The sequence below is a fragment of the Quercus suber genome, unplaced genomic scaffold, assembly GCF_002906115.3.
Source record: "Quercus suber isolate HL8 unplaced genomic scaffold, Cork oak 2.0 scaffold_1289, whole genome shotgun sequence".
In the NCBI taxonomy this organism is placed as follows: Eukaryota; Viridiplantae; Streptophyta; class Magnoliopsida; order Fagales; family Fagaceae; genus Quercus; species Quercus suber.
The window spans coordinates 8,437-33,646 of record NW_027070678.1 but is presented as its reverse complement, the minus strand read 5'-3'; the positions used below and the strand labels follow the sequence as shown (position 1 = coordinate 33,646).

The 25,210-nt window shown below is 35.7% G+C and overlaps 3 protein-coding genes across 3 annotated transcripts; 1 reads left to right on the top strand and 2 right to left on the bottom strand.

Moving 5' to 3' along the window:
* Nucleotides 1–1,582: 1,582 nt before the first annotated feature.
* LOC112031435 (receptor-like protein 50) lies at nt 1,583–2,749 on the top strand. The gene has a single exon (XM_024064126.2). The coding sequence runs from the start codon at nt 1,583–1,585 to the stop codon at nt 2,747–2,749; it is 1,167 nt and encodes a 388-aa protein (XP_023919894.2).
* Nucleotides 2,750–10,245: 7,496 nt separating this feature from the next.
* LOC112031448 (receptor-like protein 6) lies at nt 10,246–18,060 on the bottom strand. The gene is made up of 2 exons (XM_065769704.1): nt 17,990–18,060; nt 10,246–13,630 (listed from the first exon to the last, which is right to left on the bottom strand). The coding sequence occupies exons 1-2, from the start codon at nt 18,058–18,060 to the stop codon at nt 10,246–10,248; spliced, it is 3,456 nt and encodes a 1,151-aa protein (XP_065625776.1).
* Nucleotides 18,061–18,866: 806 nt separating this feature from the next.
* LOC112040133 (receptor-like protein 7) lies at nt 18,867–22,313 on the bottom strand. Its single transcript, XM_065769702.1, has one exon. The coding sequence runs from the start codon at nt 22,311–22,313 to the stop codon at nt 18,867–18,869; it is 3,447 nt and encodes a 1,148-aa protein (XP_065625774.1).
* Nucleotides 22,314–25,210: the final 2,897 nt, after the last annotated feature.

Sequence of the window (25,210 nt, the reverse complement as noted above, 5' to 3'; positions counted from 1 at the left end):
ATAATAGAGTGCTATATCCTTATTGAATATAATATATGTATGTATGTATATATATATATATATACATATATATAAATTAAGTTCTACCTGATTATAGTTGACATCATACTCCATACTAATAATAGCAAGTATTTTTTTTTTTTTTCTAATAATAGCAAGTTGATATACTACTTAACCTTTTTCATATTACTACTAACTTATGTCTCAGTATTTTTATATTAAATGACTTGTATTTATTGGTGTGAGATATGTAGAATAATATGGACTTCTAATTTACCTAATAATTTTCAATGGTCATCACAAGTTATAATCTTAACTAGATAAAACATTATTATTTATTTATTGAGTTAACTAGAATTCACATTAACTGCGTTTTTTTTTTTTTTTGGATAAATTCAATAGCCTTTACTCGATAATTTTTTTTTTAATTATTATAAATTGGAACTAATAATAAGAGATTTTACACATTAAGTTTAGCCCATCTTATGTCATATTTTTGTATTTAATGGTTTGCACTTATTGGTTTGAGCTGGGAAGTTTTACATCATTATACTCTTGAATTATTTAATCATTTGTCTTGGTTATCAACAATGATATTAAAATATATATATATATATATTAGATGTTAACAGTTAAAACATAATAAATTTTATAATTAATGGACAAATTATAATCTACTCACATGTGATTTGACCAAAATTTAAGTTGTCTACCTGTGATTTGAAATTTGACATTTTACCCATCTGTGATTTGACTAAATTTAAGTTGTCTATTTATAGTTTAAAATCCAATAATGCAAATGTTCCACTGAATTGTTTTTTATATTGTATTTTTATGTTTTTTTTGTGTGTTTGGAGGAAAAATACATAAAAGTGAGGGAAAATTACATATTTGACTCTTTTTTAATAGAAGTGGATTACAAAAATTTATTAAGGCAATTTAAATTTCAAATTATAGATAGGTAGTTTAAATTTTTGTCAAATAGTAAATTATAATTTGCCCAATAATTTTTTTTTTTTTTTTAGAATCTTTGCCCAATAATTTATTATGTGAGCGTGACCGATGACCATGGCATTACCATTCAATATTCATTATTAATCGTTACTCCATTTTCAAAACCAGTTCATTTTATATCATTGGTTCGATTTTTCTAAGATTGCGGTACTTTTTTAAATGACGAAAGCTCGGAAAGTCGCCATATCATCAGGATTCAGAAAAAACAAAAGCGGACCAAACGTTACACAAACAAATACACGTTTTTTCTATGACGACGGCTCAACTATGATTAATCTCACCTAACAAAACCAATCTCATCTCTATCTCTCTCTCTTAATCGCTCTCTTTCTTGTCTTGCCTTTCGGCTTTTGGTTCTCTGCTTCTGTTTTTCTACCCCAAAAGTCCACACAAACTTTCAGTAGCGGCCCCGTGCCAAACCCGAGTGGGTTTTGGTCGGCCACCACTCTAGCCACAGGCCAAAAATAAGGTCATGTTCCATGGGCCTTTTCTCTCTTGAATCCACAACAAGTCATTTCATCATCTCTTCAATTCTTTACTGTATGAGTCTTTCTTCTTACAGACCCCAATGAGAATTTCACTTCTTTCATGGCTTTTCTTCATACCCATTTGCTCACTTTTCCTCAACTTTGGTATCTTTGTGGTGTCTCAATCTCAAACATGTCTTAGCGATCAGCGAGACTTGTTGATCGGACTGAAGAACAACCTCAAATTCAATAGTACCTTGTCTACAAAACTGGTGCAATGGAATGAAACTCAGCTTCCTAATTGCTGTTTGTGGAAAGGTGTAAACTGCAGCAAGGAGGGACGTGTTGTTGGTCTCGACCTGTTCAACGAATCCATCACGAGTGGACTTCACAATTCAAGCCTTTTCAGTCTCCAGTATCTTGAGTACCTGAATTTGGCTTATAACAAGTTGAGTTCTACGATTCCATCTCAGTTTGGCAGTCTGACGAGTTTGCGTAATTTGAATTTGTCAAATGCTGGCTTTGCAGGGCAGGTTCCAAATGCGATTTCACGTCTCACAAGGTTGGTTACTCTGGATTTGTCTACCCTTTCTTTCTTGAGTGATAATACGCTGAAACTTGAGGACCCAAATTTAGCTAAGCTAGTTCAGAATCTTTCGGAGATTAAGGAACTTTATCTTGATGGTGTAAATATATCAGCGTCAGGGGAGGAGTGGTGCCAGGCCTTATCATCTTCATTGTCAAATCTAAGTGTGTTGAGCATGTCAAATTGTTATCTTTCAGGGCCTCTTAATTCCTCCTTACAGAAGCTTCAGTCTCTGTCAATTATTCGTCTTGATAATAACAACTTTTCTGCTGCTCCAGTTCCAGAATTTTTTGCTGAATTCAGAAATTTGACAACCTTGCATCTCAGTTCTTGTGAATTGACTGGAACATTTACTGAAAAAATCTTCCAGGTTCTAACACTGCAGACACTTGACTTGTCAAATAATGAACTACTTCAAGGTTCTTTGCCAGAATTTCTTCCAAATGGTTCTCTTCGGTCACTGCTGCTTAGTGGTACAAAATTTTCAGGGGCACTGCCAGATTCTATTGGTAACCTTGCAATGTTGTCCTTCTTTTGGATGCAATTTCAGTGGATCAATCCCGAACTCTATGGCAAACCTTACACAGTTGGTTTATTTGGACATGTCATTAAACAGATTCACCGGACCAATTCCATCATTCAGCGTGGCCAAGAAATTGACCGAGATAAACCTTTCCCATAATAATCTATCAGGTACGATTGATTCCCTTAACTGGAAAGATCTTCAGAATCTGGTGAATCTTGATTTGGGTAACAATTCACTTGGAGGGAATATTCCGGCCTCCCTGTTTTCCCTTACTTTTTTTTTTTTTTTTTTTTTAGAAAGAAACGAACATTACAATTGTTTTTTAGGTTGGAAAAACTTAGGTTATGTTTGATAACAGATTTTACTTTTTATTTTTAAGAACTTTTTTTGGGAATAAAAAGAAAAAAAAAATTCTTGTTTTTTTGAAATCAAAAACATGTTTGGTTAGTTGAAATTTAAAAAAAAAAAAAAATTGAAGAAAAAAATAGAAAATAATGAAATATGTTGTTACTAGGATGTATTCATTAAATTAGATGTGTGTTCTCATTGGTTTGAAAACTAGAAACTAAAAACAACATTTTCCAAGTTTTCAATTTCCTTCACAAATTGAGTTTTGAAAACAATTTTTATTTTCAGTTTATTTTGAGTTGTCAAACAAATTTTTAGTATCAAAAATAGAAAATTAGTTAAAAAAAAAAAAGTTACCAAACATACCCTTAATTTTTTAATTATTTTCTAAATCCTTATTTTGAAATACATCTTTTTAAACTCTCTCTCTCTCTCTTACTTTATGTGTGTGCGCACACAATTTTATAATCTGCACTACTTCTTTAAAAAATAATTTTTTTTTTAGTGTGCTTTGCTTGTGGGGTCTTTGTTTTTATCACAAAAGGGAAAAATGACTATTTTTCTTTTTTCACTAGATAGAAGGAAAATGGTACTCTAAAAATCAAAAGGAGAATGAATGTGTTATTAGGAGTGTCACGTCCACAATATTTTTGCAACAAATCATAGACGGTAAGTTATTATTGGTTCTAATTTAAATCCACAACTTAAATTACTTTTTTTCTCAACCCATAACAATCAATAACAACCTACCACTTAAAATTTATTGTGAAAGTGTTATGAAAATGTTATGAACATAGCATCTCTCTTATGTTATAGGGAAAATTTGGTATTTCATGTATTTGACATTAATTATCATTTCTTACTTGGTGAAGTATAAATGTTAATGAACATTGTACACAACTTAAATAAAAGGAATAAGAAGATATTGATTCAAAATTATTTTCAACAATGTGTTTCAAGAGTTTTCTCTAGTTAGGGTGGCGGCGCTCTCTAACCTTATTGTAGCATCGTGTTTCCCTCCTTCTCAAAGGAGGACGTGTATGTCCCTATACTAACTAGATTACTAGTAGGGTTGGTTTTCATTTTACGTGGAAGTAAGATCTTTTCTCTACACTATTCAGCATGGAGGATTTAGTTAATAGTTGGAGAAAACTTTCTCTGTCGAAGAAAGAAGATGATAAACTTGACTTGAAAAAGAAGAAGAAAGATCAGAGGTTTGTCTTAGCAGCAAAGTTCTTCACTTATCGCTCACTGAATATCGAAGCAGTGGTAAAGATGTTCAGACCTTTATGGTGTACGAGGGATAATTTCAAAGTTAGTGACACCAGAAATAATTGTCTTCTCTTCGCGTTTCAATCGGATAAGGATATTGAGAAAGTCCTGATGAGGGAACCGTGGTCATTTGATAGACACATTGTAGTGTTCCAGCGCTACAAAACTTCAACTCCTATCGAAGAACTTAAGTTTGACAGAGTTTGGTTTTGGATTCAAATTCATAATTTGCCTTATTCCCACTTATCAACGGAGGTTGCACTTAGTTTGTGAGAGTTTCTTGGTCCGGTTGCGGAGTCGAGGGACAAGACAGAATTGAGAGGAGGGAATTTCCTATGTGTAAGAGTGGCCATTGATATATCTAAACCGCTTTGCCGAGGAAGAAAAGTGGCGTTTGATGATGAGAATGAGGCCTGGGTGTCTTTTAAGTATGAGAGACTACCCAATATCTGTTACTGGTGTGGACACTTAACCCACAACGACAAGGACTGCACTCTCTAGCTTAGAAGTAAAGGTATGTTGTCAAGCAGTAAGTAGCAATTCGGGCCATGGCTTAGAGTGAACCAGTTCAATTAGTCGAGGAAAACGGTGGTGGAAGTTCAGGGTTATGACAAACAAAAGTTAAGACCAGGGAAGTCTAGGCCACATGAAGCTGAAACGATGATGGCTTCTGGTGAACAAGCGGGGAGAGTTGCTAATATAGTGAATAGGAAAATTGCGGGTCATGCTCAATCATAAGCAGATTTTCAGGCGACTCTTCAGGATATTGATGAGGCAATCCACGGAGATATTGTTTTTCAAACTTCAAGCAATAATGATACGAAGACGTTTTTGAACCAGGATAGGAAAGTAGTGGATTTAAAGGGTTCTGATATGCTGGAGGTAGCTTCAAGGTCTCAAAACTTGAATAAGGAGTAGCTTATCCTATCCAAGCAGAATGTAGTACATGTGGACTTAAATATTTTGTTCAACCCGGGTTGGATTGAAAAGCCCATAGTTAGGAAGTCCCAAAAAGGCTCGGTATTGGTGAGTAAAGATAAAGCCCAGCAAAGCTCAAAAAGTCCAACCCGTGAAGTAGAGATTGCAGACACTCAGAGGAAAGGAACTTGAGTTAGAATTGGTAGACCACAAATTGGCTTTTTCGAGGAGCCTTTGGCAGGAAAAGAGGGACTAAAAAAAAGCACAAGTAATGCAAGGTTGGACATGGATTCAAGGGAGAAGGAGAAAAGAATTAAAATTGATGTGGGGTCTAAATAGTTGGGTTTACTTTTGGCATTGGAATTTAGATTGGCGGAGGTTGCTAAGCAACCCCGCCCGGCCCAATGAGTCTCTTAAGCTGGAATTGCCGAGAGCATGGGAACCTTCGGTCAGTTAATGCCGTAAAAGAGGTGGTTAAAAGAGAAGATCCCAACATTGTCTTCTTAATGGAGACAAAATCAAATGATGAGTGGATGATTACGGTTTATGATAAATATGGTTTTAAGCATGGTTTATTTGTTTCGAGTGATGGCTCTAGTGGTGGATTAGCAATGTTGTGGAAGGAAAATGTTGTACTGCATGTCCAAACATTCTCTAAGTCTTATATTGATGCATGGGTGGATGGTGGATCTAGGGTTGGTTAGTGGCATCTAACTGGATTTCATGGGAATCCAGAAACTGCGAGGAGATCGGAATCATGGGCAAAGCTAAAGCATTTGCGTACTACTTCTTCTCTACAATGGTTGGTTATTAGGGATTTTAATGAGATTATGGGGATGTCTGAGAAGGAAGGTGGTAGTAGTAGATCGAGGTAGCAGATGGCAAACTTTGTTGACACTGTTAACTAGTGTGGTCTTAGGGACATTGGTTTTGTTGGCTCAAAATTTACATGGTTGTATGAACAGAGTGATGGTCTTCAAATCAGAGAAAGATTGGATAGAGCCCTTGCAACTACTGATTGGGTGAATCTATTTCTTATGGCATGTCTACATCACCTAACTTCCTCAGCATCAGATCACTCTCCTCTATCTTTGCAGTTTGTGAGGAAAAAAGTGTAAAGAGACCAAAGAAGTTGTTTAGATTTGAGTCAATGTGGCTCAAGGATTCGCAATGTGAGAAGGTGGTCATGGATGCTTAGACTAAAGGATTGTGTTCTCTAACAAATTTCCCGTTGATTTCTTGTTTGAATGCTTGCAGGTCTCGCCTGGAAGTTTGGAACAAGGCAGAATTCAGTCATGTAGGTAGAAAGATTGCTGAATTACATAAACATTTGGAGGGGCTTGAAATGCAACCGAGCTCTCCAAGCATTATTCAGGACATGCACAAGAGTGGAACTAAACTGTTGGCATGAGAAAGAATATGCAATGTGGCACCAACAATCTAGAATTAATTGGTATCAACATGGTGACAGGAACACGGGTTTTTTCCATGCCAAGGCATCATCAAGACAGAAAAAATATCAGATAGAGGGGCTGATGGATGAACATGGTGTGTGGCAGGAAGATGAAGAGGTGATGGGTGAAATGGTTGTGGAGGATTATAGAGAGCTCTTCACCACTAGAAACCTGACAAACTGTGCTGAGATACTTGAAACAATGCAACCAAGGGTCACTACTAGTATGAACCAAAAGCTCACAATGGATTTTACAGCAGATGAAGTTAGATTGGCTTTGAAGCAGATGTACCCTCTTAAGGCACGAAGACCAAATGGTATGCCTCATTTATTTTTTTAGCATTTTTGGCCACACATAGGGGAGGTAGTCACTAAAACTATCCTTGATTTTTTAAATCTTGGTTTAGTTCCACCTAATTTTAATGAGACTCACATAGTCCTTATTCCAAAAATTAAGGAACCATAGAAGGTGATGGATTATAGGCCTATTAGCTTGTGCAATGTGGTGTTCAAAATTGCTTCAAAAGCAATTGCAAATAGATTGAAGAAATTTCTCCCAGCTATTATTAATGATACCCAAAGTGCTTTTATGCATGGAAGGTTAATTACTAATAATGTGCTGGTGGCTTTTGAAGCTATGCACCATATTAATTAGAAGAAAGGGGGAAAGATGGGCACCATGGCTTTGAAATTAGACATGAGTAAGGCCTATGATAGAGTGGAGTGGGTATGGTTTGAGAAAATAATGTGCAAATTGGGCTTTAATGAGAAATGGAGGAAGCTTATTATGCAGTGTGTTACATCAGTTACATATTCAGTAAGGATAAATGGGAAGCCTAAAGGGCATATCATCCCAACTAGAGGTATACGACAGGGGGATCCTTTATCACCATATCTTTTTCTTTTATGTGCTGAAGGTATTTCTTCTCTGATAAAGAAGGCTATGGATGATGGTGTCATGGAAAGTTTAGTAATTTGTTGTGGGGGCCCTAAACTTTCTCATTTATTTTTTGCTAATAATAGTCTCATTTTTTGCAAGGCATCAATTGAAAAGTGTAATTCCTTGTAGAGAATTCTCACATTGTATAAAGAAGCTTCAGGGCAGCAATTGAATCAAGCAAAAACCTCGCTATTTTTTAGTAGAAATACACTGGATGGCATTCAATAGGAGATAAAATGCAGGTTTGGGGCACAAGTGATTAAACAGCATGAGAAGTATTTGGGCCTTCCTTCATTGGTAGGCAGAAACAAGAGGAATTCCTTTAATGCCATTAAGGAAAAGCTTAGTAAAAAATTAGCGGGTTGGAAAGAGAAATTGCTCTCTAAGGTAGGTAAAGAGGTGCTCATAAAGGTGGTAGCTCAAGCCATACCTACTTACACAATGGGTTGTTTCAAAATACCAGAGTCTCTTTGTGATGACATGACTAGCATGATTCAGAATTTTTTGTGGGGCCAAAAAAGGGATGAGAGGAGAATGGCATGGCTTAGTTGGGAAAAATTATGTGCGCTTAAGGAAGAGGGTGATATGGGTTTTCGTCAATTGAAGGAGTTCAATCTACCTTTACTTGCTAAATAGGGTTGGCGACTTCAAACACAACATGAGTGTTTGGTATATCGGGTATACAAGGTGAAATATTTCCCAAACACTGACTTCATTCATGCATCCTTCGGTAAAAATACATCATATACTTGGAGAAGTTTAATGGCTGCACAACACCTGGTATAAAAGGGTATTCAGTGGGCAGTGGGTAATGGTGAATCTATTCGGGTGTGGGGGGATAAATGGCTCCCATCTCCCTCCACTTTCAAAGTTAGCTCTCCAAGACTGTTTCTGCATGATGAGACTCGGGTTAGTAAGCTTATTTCACAAGATTCGGTAACCTGGAAAACACCGATAATTGATGCCATTTTTTTGCCTTATGAAGCAGATTTGATTAAAAGCATTCCTTTGAGTTTACATTTTCCTAATGACAAGCTAGTGTGGGCTTGTACTTCTAATGGTCTATTTAGTGTCCGTAGTGCATATAAGTTGGCAGTGGAGGTGTCTCGACCAAGTTATACAGGAACTAGCTCGGATTCCAGCAGGAATCGTAGGTTTTGGAAGCTTCTTTGGAGCTTACAGGTATTTCACAAAGTACGCCATTTTGCATGGAGAGTCTATCGAGGTACTCTGCTTGCAAAGGAAAATCTATTGCGGAAAGGTTTGCAGGTGGATGCTTGTTGTGATGAATGTGGAGAGGATGTTGAATCTTCGGGTCACCTGTTTTGATCATGTCAGGTTGCAAGAGATGTATGGCAATGCACAAAGCTCAAGTTCAACTTTGATCGGACCCAAGTAAACTCTTTCGTTGATCTGCTATGGCTTTTATTAATGTCACATTCTTACAATGAAAGGGATGCGGAGATAGCGGTAACTTTAGCATGGGCCATATGGTTCAATCAAAACGAGTTTCGGCATGGCGGAAATAGAAAGAATGCTCTGGCATTGGTTCATTGGTCTCAGTAGTACCTACAAGAGTATCAAGAAACAACTCGAGTGAACGATACACTAGTGGTACTGCAAGTGGTTAGGTGGTCTCCTCCAACAAGGCCGAGATATAAAATCAATGTAGATGGTGCAGTTTTTTCAGCTTTAAAGTTTGCTGGTGTGGGTGTGCTGACTAGAGACTTCGAGGGTCAAGTAATAGCGGCTTTGAGTAAGAAAATCAATGCTCCTTTGGGTGCGTTGGAAGTGGAAGCCAAGGCGGTTGAAGTGGGCTTGAAGTTTGCTAAGGACACTGGAGTTCATGATTTTATTATTGAGGGTGACTCTTTGTTGCTATATAATGCTCTTTGTGGTTTGTCTGAACCACCTTCCACGATAGCTGCTGTAGTTAGGGGAGTGTTGTTATCATGTGGGTCTATAGGTAGGGTTGAATTTTCCCATGTAAAAAGGCAAGGCAATAGACCTGCTCACTTGTTAGCAAAATATGCATTAGATATTGAAGATTATGTGACTTGGATAGAAGAGAACCCTTGCATCCCAGAGCAAGCTCTTCTTCATGATGTAGTTTCTTTTTGAGGTCTATTAGTAAAAGCCTCAGTCTTCCCATCCAAAAAAAAAAAAGAAAAAAGATATTAATTCAAAAAATGAACTATGAATCAAGCCGACAGCTCAATCTCCATTATAACATAAATTTAAAATGAATAGGATTGTGATGTTAACCAATGGCTTAAAATCGTAAATAATAAGAGAAGTGTTCCAAAAGAATACATTGAATAGTGGTATTAATTGCTAAATGTATTGAGAATGTGAGACAACTCAGTCTCCATTATAACATAAATTTAAAATGAATAGGATTGTGATGTTGACCAATGGCTTAAAATCGTAAATAATAAGAGAAGTGTTCCAAAAGAATACATTGAATAGTGGTATTAATTGCTAAATGTATTGAGGATGTGAGGTTTTGACGATAAGTAATTATTAGGTATTTTAAAGGAAAGTGACATAGTATTCATTCCTTTTACATTCCTCTTACATTTACGATGAATTTCAACATGTATTCACATAAATGTGAGAAAAAGATGTTTCCTACCATTTAGGTTGATGAGTCCATATCTATCTAAAAAAAGAAGAAATTTAAAATAAAATAAAATGAGAGACACAGAGAGAGAAACTTTGCTAAGATGATGTGACTATGAAGTATGTAGAGGAAGAAGCAGAAATAAGGGGTGAGTTATGGCATGTACATTGAGGGTCATGGATGACCCTCTTCCTACTGATGTCGAGTTTAGAACAAAAAACACAGTATCGGCCGCCAAATTCTTCACTTTCCATTTCATCTTCATCACCATTGTCTTCACAATCTTCCGTGTTCTCATCTCCAATATCTTCATCTTCCTCAACCTTCGTATTATAGCAGCCAGTGTAAGACAATCCCAACATTGGAAAAATCACCAGTAGAATCTTATCAATGCAATCGTCATGCCATTTTCTTCCTTTCTCCCAAAATGTTAAGGGAGCAACAACAACTGCTGCTCCAACCCCAAAACCCAATCCGATCAGTATGAATTGCCAATCAAATCCAATCAAAGTAGTTGAACTTGTGCCTTTAGATTTTGGTGTTACTGAAGGTGGTGGAGCTTCATCACTTGTGCAATCTATTGTCAAAGGGAACCCACATAACTCGTTGTTATGTATATAGGAATAATTTGAAAACGTACCAAATTGCTTGCCTCGTGGAATTGGCCCCACCAATTGATTGAATGAAAGGTTTAAGGCTGCCAGGAAAGTAAGATCTACAAGTTGCATAGGGATCTCCCCTGTGATTTTGTTGCGTGACAAGTCTAATGATTCCAGCTGAGACAAATTTCCCAAAGATAGTGGGATTTTGCCCATAAGAGCATTATGTGACAAGTTGAGAACATGTAGTGATTTGAGTTCTCCAATAGTTTCTGGTATTGGCCCTTCAAGCTTGTTGGCAGAAATGTCAATCGAGGTGAAAATAGTTAGAATTTTCACCAGCTCAATGTGTAGACCTTTACTGGTAACTGTTATGCTATCTTGATAATAAAACTGACCATAATGGGAACTAAATTGGAGGTAATTGAGCATTGACCGGACCTTGTCTTCTTCATCATGCATTGCCTTCAAAGTAGAAAAGAATTTTCTTGGAAGCTTACCAGTAAATTCGTTTGAAGCTAGGTCTACAATTTGAAGAATTGGCCAGAAGAAATTTGATCTTGATCTTCTACAACTATTAATGTGCCCATAAAATTTGTTAGATCGCAAGATAAGGACACGCAACTTGGATATGCTTCTCAAATGACATGGGAAGACATCGCTGATCTCATTGTTCCCAATGTCAAAGACCTCCAAATTTGTGCAATTGACCAGAGACCTTGGTACCACTCCTCCAAGTCGGTTTCCATTGAGATTTAGTGTTTGCAAACCACAATGGTATGGAAATGTATCAGCTATATTGCCACTTAGTTTGTTTCTCCTCACATCCAACACCCCAAGAGTCTTACTCATCTCAATTAAGCATGGGGGAATCGTTCCATTCAGGGTATTATTAGACAAATTAAGAACTTGAAGATGTGTAGCATTGCATAATGATTGAGGGATATCCCCGTGGAACTTATTGCTTGAAACTGAGAAATAAGTAATATTAAGGGATTTAACAATGCTAGCTGGTATGGCAGATTTGGAGTTATTCATTGAGAAATCCATGTATGTGGCAACTGGTGGGAGATCTGAGAGTTTCCCCTCAAGTTGGTTGGAGCGAAGGTCTAGGACACTCAAACTAGAAAGATTGAACAAAGGTCCTTCTAAGGTCATCACCAGGTAGTTATAAGAGAGATTTAAGTAATGAAGATTACTAAGTTTCCAAATCCAGTTGGGAATTCCTTGCTTAATTTGGTTATTTGAAAGGTCTAGAATGGTTAATTTGGATTGGTTTTTCAAGAAATCTGGAAAAGTCTTCAACTTGCAAGAAACCAATTTTAATGTGGCCATTTGGGGAAAGGAGGATGATGAAGAATTAGTTCCATTATATTCAATTGACAAGTTGTTGTACGAAAGATCAAGATTGGAAAGGTTTGTCAGCTGCTGAATCTCATTAAGTTGCAAGGAGCCATCAAAGTTGTTTGAAGAAAGTGAGAGAAACTTAAGACCTTGAAGTTCAAAGAGAGACATTGGTATTGGCCCTTTCAATTTGTTGCTACTCAAATCAAGTGTATCCAGTACTGAAGAAGAACTGTTGGAAGATTCATTGTGTAGACTTGAAAATTGGTTGTTGGAAAGCTGTAGATTCCGCAATGATGGAAGGGAAAACAGAGAGACAGGAATACTACCATTAAGTGAATTGAAACGCAAGTCAAGATTAACAACATTCGTAAGATCTTTCCAATGAGTGAAATTAATCTGACCTGTTAAATTATTATGAGAAATGTTTAACTGAGTCAACTTCTTGGCCATGCTGAGCGATGGAATTGGTCCTGTGAAGTTGTTTGATGACATGTCCAAATAAAACAACTGAACAAGATTTGCCATAGAGCTCGGGATTGATCCAAGGAAACTACAATTTGAAAGATCTATTCTGGACAACATTTTAAGGTTACCAATAGAATCTGGCAGTGTCCCTGAAAAATTTGTCCTGCTAAGCACCAGTGACCTGAGAGAACCATTGGAATGAAATCCTTGCAAAGTACCACTCAGTTGTTTATTATCTGATAAGTCAAGCGTCTGCAGTGTTGGAACCTGGAAAATCTTTTCTGGAAATTGACCATTCAATCCACAAGAACTAAGACGCAAGGACGTCAAATTTCTGAAATTAGCAAAAAATTCTGGAACTGGAGCAGCAGAAAAATTGTTATTATGGAGAAGAATAACTGAGAGAGACTGAAGCTCCTGAAAGGAAGAATGAAGAGGTCCTGAAAGAGAACAACTTGACATGCTCAACACACTTAGATTTGGTAGTGAAGATGATAACGCCTGACACCACTCATTCCCTGGCGCTGATATATTTACACCATCAAGATAAAGTTCCTTAATCTCCGAAAGGTTCTGAACTAGCTTAGCTAAATTTGGGTTCTCAAGTTTCAGCATGGAAAAACTCAACAAAGAAGATGTAGACAAATCAAGGGTAACCAACCTTTTCAAGTTCGAAATCTCAATGGGAAGCTGTCCCGAGAAGCCAGCATTTGACAGGTTTAAATAGCTCAAATTCATCAGATTGCCAAACCCTGCAGGAATCCGAGAATTGCTGAAGTTGTTATAAGCCAAACTCAGGTCCTGGAGATGCTGAAGACTGAAAAGGGTACTTGAATTGACAAGTTCACCATAGATTGATTCCTTGGTCAGATTGAGACCAATAACGCGTCCTTTGCTGCAGGTTACACCTTCCCAAGAACAGCAATCACTTGCTTCATTCCAGTGCACCAGTTTAGTGGACAAAGTAGTAGTGAAGTTGAGGCCGTTCTTGAATTGGAGCAACAGGGATTTCTGATCCTCAAGACAATGGTCAGACACCACAAAGATACAGAAACTGAGAAAAATTGAGCACCTGGGTATGAAGAAAAGCCATGAAAAGTGTGAAATTCTCATTGGAGCCTGTAACAAGAAAGACGTATGCAGTAAAGAATTGAACGGTTGATGAAATAAATGGTGGGTTCAAAAAAGGAAAGACTCATAGAACATGACCCTTTTTTTGGGCTTGTTGCTCGAGTGGTTGAAAGTTTGTGTGGATTAGAATTGGTGGCAGAAAAAAGCAGCATTACCAAAAAGCGAAAATGCAATTCAAGAGAGAGAGAGAGAGAGAGAGAGAATGAAATTGTATCGTTTTAGACTTTTAGTAGGGATTCCCTAGAAGTGCCGTTGTCAAAATAAAATGCATATTCCGAAAGTGAGAATTTTTATTAATATGGCCGGCTTTTCAAGATGATGACTTTTCAAGCTTTGTCTTTTCTTTTTGGATATAATTTCAAGCTTGTCGTTTAAGAACCACTGAAAATCTTCGAAAAATCAAACCAGTCAAATGAACTGTGCTGGTTTTGAAAATGGGGTAGTGGATGGATATTAAATGGTGGTTCCCTTGCAGGAGGTCACGTTTACATATTACATAATAAATTTCACGTTTTCAGTTACATGTCATTTTCACTTGGAATTGTCACTAACACTATTTTTATTTTATTACCATTGGTCTTGTTAAAAAAAATTATGAAATTTATTGAGTATCAAGATCTATTGTTTAAGGAATTATGTCTTAGCTAATTAGGATCCAAACACCGTTAATTATCATGAAAAATTATTAGATAAGTAGATGATGTGTTTTTTTTGTAGTCTCTTTTGTCTTGTTTATATAGATTTTTCCTTCATCAAAAAAAAAAAGTTGAGTATCAAGATCTATTGTTTAAGGAATTATGTCTCAGCTCAAATGCCTTTGTTGGACACTTAGTAAAAGACTTTAGGCCTATAGTTGGTTTGTTTTAAACCTATTCTATCTCCCATGTACGGCGGCAAGGCAATAATATAGTCCATGCTTTAGCTAGAGAGGCTAGAATGTCTTTTCTTTTACGTATTTGGATGGAAGATGTTCCTCCAAATGTTTTGTCTGTTGTAACCAAAGATGTTTCCTGATTGAATATACTTTTCCCATCGGAATGAATTTCTCAAAAAAAAAAAAAAAAGATGATGTCCCACGCAATGCGCGGATTACTTTATAATTTCATTTAAAATGATTTTTATGTATATTAAAATCTATATATAATACTTATTTTGTTGTATAATATTTTTGTTTGGCCACAAAATTGTTGAATATATTAAAACTTGATTTTCTTAATTCACATTTTATTAAAAGAAATTATATAACACTATAAGACTATTAGCCTTTAAGTACACGCAATGCGAGTGCTCAAAGGTTCTTCTATTTTTTTTTATAAAGGTTAATAATTTGCATCTATTATAATTTGAAAATATGTATTTTATGTTTTTATCAAATAAAAAAGGATAAAATTTAGAAATAAACTGTAACTGTAATTTTTTTTTTTTTTTTTGGGAACGTGAGGGGAAAGAAGGATAAATTTTAGGAGTTTTCTTAGTTTTTTATTTTTATTTTTTAAAATGGGGATATTTTACTTTTATTTAACATATAAAATACTTTTATATCCTAAAATTACATAAATTTAAACAACCTTTAAATACTTCCTCAGCCACTCTATTCTCACAACTATATATGGAGACCTCAATCGTAAACACCTAATTCATTATCTCAATGAAATTAAAGAAATCATTTGTAAGTATCAACACAAAGAGAAATTGGCTAAAAACACATCAATTTATCAAAATTAAATTGTTTTTAGTTGATCTTCCGTGTCATTTTTTTTTTAAAGTGAAAAATACTTTGAAAACATCATCGATTTTTTATTTTTATCACCATAGCTCATACCACACAAAATAACAGTAAAAGAAACCTACTAATTATAAGTTCTAACTTCTAACACAAAATAAGAGGAATAAGAAGACATTGATTTTAAAAGAAACTTGGAACAAAATATCTAATGTTCAAATCTCCTCTCCTATTGTAACTATCTAATTATTTAAAAAAAGAAATAAAGAAGCCAATAAAACTAATTGCCTTTATAATATAAATATAAAATGAATAAGATTGTAATTTTGACTAATGATTTTTTTTTTTTTTTTGGATTTTCCATTGGATTAAAACAGTCATTAACTAGAGAAGTGCTGCTAAAGAATATTAGCCTATGGATTAAAATGGTGATTAATTAATGTTACTGGTGTACTTATTATCTGCTAATCAGATAGATGCTAGCTAAATCCAAAATGCATTCACGATGTGGAGTTTTGAACATAATTTACTCATTCCCATCAAACTCAAACGAAGCTAAAAATATTGTTTGATTGTCAAAACATTGGAAATGAGTTCATTTAAATAATATTGGATTATGATTTAGAAGTGTGGATTATGATTTAAAATGGGTAAGGTATCACTATAGTCACGTGTAGGTAGAAGACGCTAACTCAGATCGCCCCCCTACTCATTTTTATTTAAAAAAAAAAAATGATATACCTTATATTTCTTTATTATGAGAACCAAGATTGGAATCGTCAATTCTCCATCATTGTAATAATCAAATTATTAAAATATTATTCTCAATGTGGAAAATTGAATTTGCAATCAAAATGAAAATTTAATCAGTGTGAAAACATCGATAGGCCTGGCATCTTGGACCAATGCACCTTACGAAAACCCAATAGTTCAATTTCTATCATCATTGTCATGTCGGTCATGGTTAATATAAAAATCACCGTTTTTAAGCCACCATGATCATGTTACACTCAGGGGAAAGATATAGTTTTGGACATCAAGAAGTCAAAAACATGGAATTCATTAGCAAATTTAGCCAAATTTAATTTTAAAATCTATAACCATTCATTTACTTATAAGAATTACATTTTAAAGCACCATATTTTTCTTTGAATTTACAAGAAATCAACTATAGTGAATAATCGACTACTCAAACTTAATTAGATGTGTAGCTAGTAGCTACCACCAATAATAGGTTCAAATAACTCAGAAAAGCAAAACAATAAATAGTTTTAACGTTTGAAATAGACAAATACTCAAATAATTGATCCATTGGGATGTTGCCAATGCCATTGCTCATTTAAACTAGTCATTAGTCATTAGTCACAGTCATAGTCATAGTCATTTCCTTGACTTCTAGCCATTGAAGAGGAAATTATTGTTGGACCTTAGTTGCACCCCATCGACCAACTTTTGTTCTCTATCACTCCATTAATTCACTCCATTAATAGCATCATAACTATGAAAAAAATTTAGTACGACGTACTAAATTATAACACAATTTATTTGCTATAATTGTAATGTGGCATAGTTTAAATGGGAAAAAAAGATGGTATGTCAATGTGTAAGTGAGAAACAGTTATAGTTTAACACATCAGAATTGTGACAAAAAATTATGAAATGAACCAATAATTTATATTCCTAGAACCATTCCTATAACTATGAGATGGTATTTTTCTGCCCTCTCTATCACAGGCAGTGGGTTCTAATGTATTTTACAAATGAAGATGATATTTTGTGTAACAATTATATAAAATATCTTTTTTAAATGTGAGATGATATATGGCATATTCAGCGTATAGTTTCAAACCTTACCTCAAAAAATTAATGTGGATTCAAATCGTTAAAAGACGAGACAAATAGGACATTGATCAAACAAGTTAGAAGTTGAGTTTTTTTCTTTATTTGTCTCTTCCAAATACTTGGGATGTTTTTTTTTTTTTTTTTTTTTTTTTAAAAAAAAAAAAAAAAAAAAAAAAAAAAAAAAAAAAAAAAAAAAAAAAAAAAAAACTTGGACTACCAAAAATGTCCATGAAGATGTTCACATATGAAAATATTTCATTTTATGAAAGAACATATTACTACATCCATTGTTGCTTTCTTTTCTTTTTTTTTCCCTACTTAGACTACCAAAAATAAATTTAACTTGAAAAAATAATTTACTTCATCCTTGGAATCTATAGTAATATTTTATTTTTCCATATTAATTGGTTTTTTTAAGAAACTTTTTTCTTTTTTTTAAATTTCCATACACACATATACCCTACCTATCAATAGTACCTCCGCTCCTTATTCCTCTATGCTCGTCTTGGATGATATTCTTTTTCCAGATACTGCTGAGGGAAGATGTTGAAAAGAATGTCATCAACATTCTTTTAATAAGTAACAAGCAAAAGCCTTCGGGAGAGCAAAAGTTTCATATTGGAACTTGGAGGTGTAAAAGCGATGCCTATGAGAGATTTGAGTATTGAGTGAAGCTGATAAGTTGATAACAGATGTGGTGGCTTAAAAAGCAGAAACTCTTGACCATGGGTTTACGCTCTGCTTGACTTGTCAAGCACCAATAGACACGTCTGGATTATAATTCCAGCAGCTATATCATTGCCCATCGATTATTTGCTTGACCTACCAAAGTCTTTTAAGTCTTCCATAATGTATCTTTCCAGGACAAGAAAAACTGGACCTCCCACATTGATTCCTTGCAGACGAAATTCCTACTCAATAACATGGCCTTTGAAGTAGAAATTATGCTGTTATTACTTACTAGATATTACTACTGCTTTTACAAATCATTCCCTAACATTTTGCTTGCCCAAACTATTACTGATCTTAAGAAAATGTTAAAGCTATTACAAATTCTTTACAAACTGATATGACAATAAATTTGATTGGTGATTTACAAACTTATTTGGCTAGCTGGTTTATATGCATGCTATTTGGCTGGCTGGTTTATATCACACTATTTGCCACAACTTGATGACATATGCAACTGGTGATTGGTAAATCATCACTTTCACACAAACCCACCTCTTTTCCTCTACCACACACACTGGCACTTGCACGCAAATTATTTTCTAAAAAAGAAATCATCCTTAAGACACAAGGTTGGTTATATTCAATTCTGACTTCTGAGGAGCAAATATAAATTGTAACTCAGTTTTATTCATATAGATGAAGCCCAACTGTATGGAAAAATAAAATGAGCTGATGTATGAATTAGTGATTGACACACATGTGACAGCAGGGGCAGGTTTCACTACCACATCACATGCTTATATATTGGAGAAGTATTTCAGAGATACAGCATACTAGTTACAAACATCATACCTTAAGACAACGCTTTTACATCCAACTGCACTGGTGGATTCTTTATTTTGCTAGATTTAATCATTATAACACTGCTGCATTGCTCCTCCTAACTATCAATAGTGCCTCCGCTCCTTATCCCTCCGTGCTCATCTTCGGCAATCCTCTTTTCCAAGATACAGCTGAGGGAAGATGCTGAAAAGAACGTCATCAATGTGCTTGTAATACCATATCCTCCACCTCTTCCAATACATAAGGGGTCCAATGACAATCCCAAAGCCAAAAAAAATCCCAATTCTGCACTTATGAAATTCCAGTCAATCACAATCCCAGAATTTGAATGAGTTTCTTCAAATGTTGGAGAGGACAATCTAGGCACTGCAATGCATTCTGTCTTTAAAGGTTTTCCACATAAATATTTGTTCCCTTCATAGGAATCTTCTGAAAATGTACTAAATTGCTTGATGTATGGAATAGGCCCTGTCAATTGGTTGAATGAAAGGTTCAGAACTGCCAGGAAAGTAAGATCTGTTAGCTGTGTAGGGATCTCCCCTGTGAGCATGTTGCTTGACAAGTCTAATGATTCCAGCTCAGACAAATTTCTCAGAGATGGTGGGATTTTGCCTGTAAGAGCGTTATGTGACAAGTTGAAAATATATAGTGATTTGAGTTCTCCTATGTCTCCTGGTATTGACCCATTAAGCTTGTTGGCAGAAATGTCAATTGAGGTGAAAACAGTTAGAATTTTGACCAGCTCAATTGCTAGACCTTTACTGGTAACTGTTATCATATCTTGATAATAAATTTGAGGACCTAATTGTAGGACTTCAAATCGGAGGTGATTGAGCACTGACTGGACCTCATCTTCATTGGCCATCATTGCCTTCCAGGTAGAAAAGGATTTATTTGGAAACTGACCAGTAAAATTGTTTGAAGCTAGGTCTACAATCTGAAGTATAGGCCAGGTGACATTTGACCCATCACAACCAATGGACCCGTAAAAATTATTCGATCGCAGGACAAGGACACGTAAACTGGATATGTTCCTCAAGTAACATGGGAAAACATCCTCAATATGGTTGTTCCCTATATCCAAGACCTCCAAATTTGTGCAATTGGCTAGAGACATGGGTAACTTTCCACGTAGTAGGTTGCTGTTGAGACTTAGAGTTTGTAAACCACATTTGCCTGGAAATTTGTCAGATATTGTGCCATTGAGGTTGTTTCTCCTTAGATTCAGAACCCCTAGAGTCTCACTCATTGCGTAGAAGCATTGGGGAATGGTGCCACTCAAGGAATTATTAGATAGATCAAGAACTAGAAGATATGTACCATTGCATAATGATTGAGGTATTTCCCCATGGAATTTATTGCTTGAAAGAGATAAGAAAATTGTGGAATTAAGGGAGATTCCAATGCTAGTTGGTATTACAGAGCTGAAATTATTCATTGAGAAGTCCAGATATGTAACAAGTGGTGGGAGGTGTGGGAGTTGGCCCTGGAGTTTGTTGGAGTGAAGGTCTAGGATACTTAATCTAGCAGGAAGATTCGGTAAAGGCTCCTGTCGAGTCACAAGGTGGTTATGAGAGAGATTTAGGTACATAAGATTATTAAATTTCCAAATCCAGTCGGGTATCTCTCCATAAATCTCGTTTTTTGAAAGGTCAAGAATGGTTAGTTTGGATTGGTTTTTCAAGAAATCAGGGAATGTGCTCAAATTGCAAGAAGCCAACTTAAATGTACTAAATTGGGGAAAGGGCAAAGAAGAAGCAGTACCACTATATTTGACTGACATCTTGTTGTAAGAAAGATCAAGACTTGATAGATTCCTTAGTTGCTGAATCGCATCAAGCTGGAAGGAGCCATTAAATTTGTTGTAAGAAAATGAGAGGGATTTAATACCTGGGAGGCTGATGACAGACACAGGAAAGGGCCCTTCCAAGTTGTTGCTACTCAAATCAAGGGTGTCCAATGGGTAAGAAGAACCGTTGAATTCACGGAGTCCACCAGAAAATTTGTTGTTCGAAAGTCGTAGCTTCTGAATTGATGGATGGGAAAACAGAGACATTGGAATACTCCCTTCAATTGAATTGTAACCCAAGTCAAGATTCACCAGATTTATAAGTTCTTCCCACCGAGTTGAAGTAATACCACCTCCCAGATCATTAAAGGAAAGGTTTATCTCAGTCAGATTCTTGGCCATGCTGAATGATGGAATCTGTCCGTTGAATTTGTTGTGTGACATGTCCAAATAAATTAACTGAGTAAGGTTTGCCAAAGAATTTGGGATTGAACCATTGAAATTGCAATATGATAAATCTAATCTGGACAACATTGTAAGGTTACCAATAGAATCTGGCAGTGCCCCTGAAAATATTATACCACTAAGCAGCAGTGACCGAAGAGAACCATTTGGAAGAAACTCTGGCAATGCCCCTAGAAGTAGGTCATTATATGACAAGTCAAGCGTCTGCAGTTTTAGAATCCGGAAGATATTTTCTGGAATTGTTCCATTCAATCCACAAGAACTGAGACCCAAGGAAGTCAAATTTGTGAAATTTGCAAAAAATTCTGGCATTGGAGCATTAAGGGGATTATTATCGAGACGAATGATAGAGAGGGACTGAAGCTTCAATAAGGAGGAATCAAGAGAACCTGAAAGATAACAATTTGACATGCTCAGCACCCTTAGATTTGGCACTGAAGAAGATAGGGCTTGACACCATTCATTCCTTGACGCTGATATATTTACACCATCAAGATAAAGTTCCTTTAGCTCCCCAAAATTCTGAACTAGCGTAGCTAAATCTGGGTTCTCAATTTTCAGCATAGAAACAGTAGACAAATCAAGGGTAACCAACCTTTCCAAGTTCGAAGTCTCAATGGGAATCAGCCCCGCAAAGCCAGCATTTGATAGGTTTAAATAACTCAAATTCATCAGATTGCCAAACCCTGGTGGAATCTGAGAATTGTTGAAGTTGTTATAAGCCAAACTCAGGTCCTGGAGATGCTGAAGACTGAAAAGGCTACTTGAATAGTCAAGTCCAACATAGATTGATTCGTCGGTCAGATTGAGACCAATAACGTGTCCCTTGCTGAAGCTTTCATTGCTGCATGTTACACCTTCCCAAGAACAGCAATCACGAGATACATTCCAGTGCACCAATTTTGTGGAAAAAGTAGTATTGAATTTGAGGCTGTTCTTGAATTGGAGCAACAACGATTTCTGATCGTCAAGACATTGGCCAGACACCACATTGATACTGAAGGTCAGAAAAATTGAGCAAATGGGTATGAAGAAAAGCCATGAAAAGAGTGGAATTCTCATTGGGGCTGTAACACGAAAGACTGATACGGTATAGAATTGAAGACATAATGAAGGTAATGGTAGGTTGAGGAGAGAAAAGTGCCATGGAACATGACTTTTTTGGCACGGGCCTACTACTGAAAGTTTTTCCTGGAATATGTTTAGCGTGTGGCACACGTGGGTTCCAGCCCTCACGTGACGGAATAGCTCATTTAATGAACTTGTTTCCAAAGCCTTCATGCTAACCATGTCTCTTAACGGGACTTGACATTTAGCGGCTGGGTTTAGATACAGCGTTAAGCTGCAGCACGTCTCTGTTCTCGCGTTTTCTCTTTTTTTTTTTTTTTTTTTCCTTCCGCATTTGTTGACTTTGGGGACAAAAAGTACTGTGCGTATACTGTGCGTGTACTGTTTACGCACTGTTCACGCACTGTTCACGTCATTTTTAATATTAAAAGTGGGTCCCACAACACTATTCACACATTTAAAAATTATTTTGCTACAGTGTTTTCAGCAACAATCAGTTTTTATCAACTTTCAGCAACAATAAGTGTTATCCAAACGGACGCGCTTGTGGGATATGCTGAAAGAAGAAGAAAAATTGGCTAAAGAAAACGTAAGGACATTCGGCCAAGCGAAGAGAAGAATTGAATTCTTCCTTTCTGTCTAATATCATATACAAAAGTCAAGGCTTGTGTGCTTGCTGAAATTTTTTATATAGAATTTTTCCAACAGAATAGGGGTAGAAAAAAGAAGTAAAAGCCAAAAGACAGGATAAGAGAGTGACTGAGACTTGTGAGAGAGAGCGAGAGAGAGAGTGGGATCGATTGTTTTGTTAGCAGAGATTCATTAGAGAGGAGCTGTCGTCAAAGTAAACCGCATACTTTTATTTTTGTGTAACGTTTGGTGTAGTGTCTTGTAAATGCCTTTGTTTGTGTCAGTTTTTGTTTATGCTAGTAGCAACTCCGCCTATGTGATTTTTTTGTAATTAAATATAATACATAATTTATTTTCTAAAATATTTGTAAAATCATATGTTACGATTAATTATTAGTAATAAAGCATTTTTCTCGTAAGAGAATTTAATTTTAAATATATTAAAATATTAATTAAGAAATGTTTTGTTTTTATATATCCCTTTAGCAAACTAGCAAAGTGCAGCAGTTTTTTTTTTTTTTTTTTTCAAAATAAACAATGTCATATTACTTTCTTTTTTTAAATAATGAATTTTGTGTCTATAAATAAATAATTATATATTTTTTTACTTTCTTTTTATATTAAAATTTTCATCTACTCATATTATGAGCCAATTTGCTAGTGATAGATTTAGTAACATATTTAATCTATTTATATATTTAATACTGACAACAAAATTTAAGAATAAAAAATAAATAAAAATAATAATAATTATATGGTAAATAATGAAATCATTTTTTAACGGTTTAGGAGAATTGATTATTTATCATGAAATCAGAACATGTAGTCATGATGATACATGTCTTTCTCTACTTTCAGCTTCTACCTAGGTTCCAACCTGAAAATCTAGAGAATAACAAAAACAAAAGGGTATTTGAGCATGTTAATAATGTATGGCAGCAAAGAAGGGATGCACCCCATCACAATTAGCACTAGCCTGCGTTCATCACCGAGGGAAGACGTGTGTCCAATACCTGGGACCACCAAGATTGTAAACTTCAACCAGAACATTGGAGTTGTGTCTATGAAACTGACAACAAAAGAAATGGTTGAATTTGAATCATTCTTCTCTGAGGATTTAATTATGGATGACAGATATATGCATGACTTGGTAACTTGAAAGGATTCTGAAACTCCATCAATTTCTTAATGGAAAGCTACATAAGCACAAGTCTTTTGTTGTTTTTTCAATACTGCCCAATTGAAAACTTCATGGGATTGCCTCATTTGTCGGGGAGATAAACACATTGGGGAACTTCCTTTGAGTAATTAATATAACATATAGAGACACACTTTAACCCAAAAGGCCTAAGTCTAATGGGCATGTGCTCAATTATGTTATATTAACCACTCATTCTTCTCATTTTTATTCAGTGTGGGACTTCACTCACATGTGTAACTGAACAATCTCCCCCTCACGTGTGAGTCTGCCTCTCTATGAGCTTCAAGACCTCTCTGTAGGCCATGAACAAGTCCTACTCACTCCCCCTTGACTAATGGGCTTTTCACTTCATCAACGCGCCATCCATGGGTCTCTCGTACGCCATCCATGGGAACCACGTGTCAACCCCACACGCACATCCATGAGAACCCCGCACGTCCATGTCCATGGGAACCTTGCACCTCATCATTGTCTACCACCATTGGCAATAATACTCCTTTGTTGGGTTTTTTTTCAAAATCGCTTGTGTGAGATTTATGGGCTTGCTTGGTGTAATATACCGTCACCGCTCTAACTGCGAAAGGGACCTGCCCTGCTCCATTTGTGAAAGGGTTTCAAGTACACACACCCCGTTCCCGCTCCAACTGTGAAAGGAACCTCAATAGCCTTGCCACCTTTGCCCCACACCACCATGGGCTCTGATACCACTTGTCGGGGAGATAAACACCTTGGAGAGCTTCCTTTGAGTAATTAATATAACATATAGAGATATACTTTAACCCAAAAGGCCTAAGTCCAATGGGTATGTGCTTAATTATGTTATATTAACCCAACATCATTGTGCTTTGTGCAACTACCCATTGATCATTTCTATGGCATCTAGTATCTACCCTTAAACTAAAATAAAGGATAGAAGATACTAAAAGGTTTATAGAAGACCAAACCTATTTAGTTAAAATTGTAATAAAAATTGTTTATTATTAATTGCTTTAGATCAATATAACTTGCAATCTATTTACATCTCTCAGAATTCGCATGTTGATGGAAAATTTGAGCCTTCGAAAGCTTGTGCTGTAGTATAGGAAGAATTGCTCAAAAAAGTCTAATGCTTTTTTAAAGGGTTAGACAAACATGTGAGATGTGACAACAGGGGCAAGTTTCGCTCCACATTGCGGTCCATTTGGACTTCACTTATTTTTCTGAAATTAAAAATTTTTTGCTAAAAGTACTAGAGATAAAGATAGAAGTTAGATGAAATAATACAGTGAAACTCATGAATAATACCAAA

Excerpts from the sequence above, each read along its gene's own strand:
- LOC112031435 (XM_024064126.2), top strand. The coding sequence starts at position 1,583 with ATGAGAATTTCACTTCTTTCATGGCTTTTCTTCATACCCATTTGCTCA.
- LOC112031448 (XM_065769704.1), bottom strand. The coding sequence starts at position 18,060 with ATGGGCAATGATATAGCTGCTGGAATTATAATCCAGACGTGTCTATTG. Across the intron at positions 13,631-17,989 it reads CTTGACAAGTCAAGCAGAGC|GTGCTCAATTTTTCTCAGTT; the intron begins GTAAACCCATGG and ends CTTCATACCCAG.
- LOC112040133 (XM_065769702.1), bottom strand. The coding sequence starts at position 22,313 with ATGGTTAGCATGAAGGCTTTGGAAACAAGTTCATTAAATGAGCTATTC.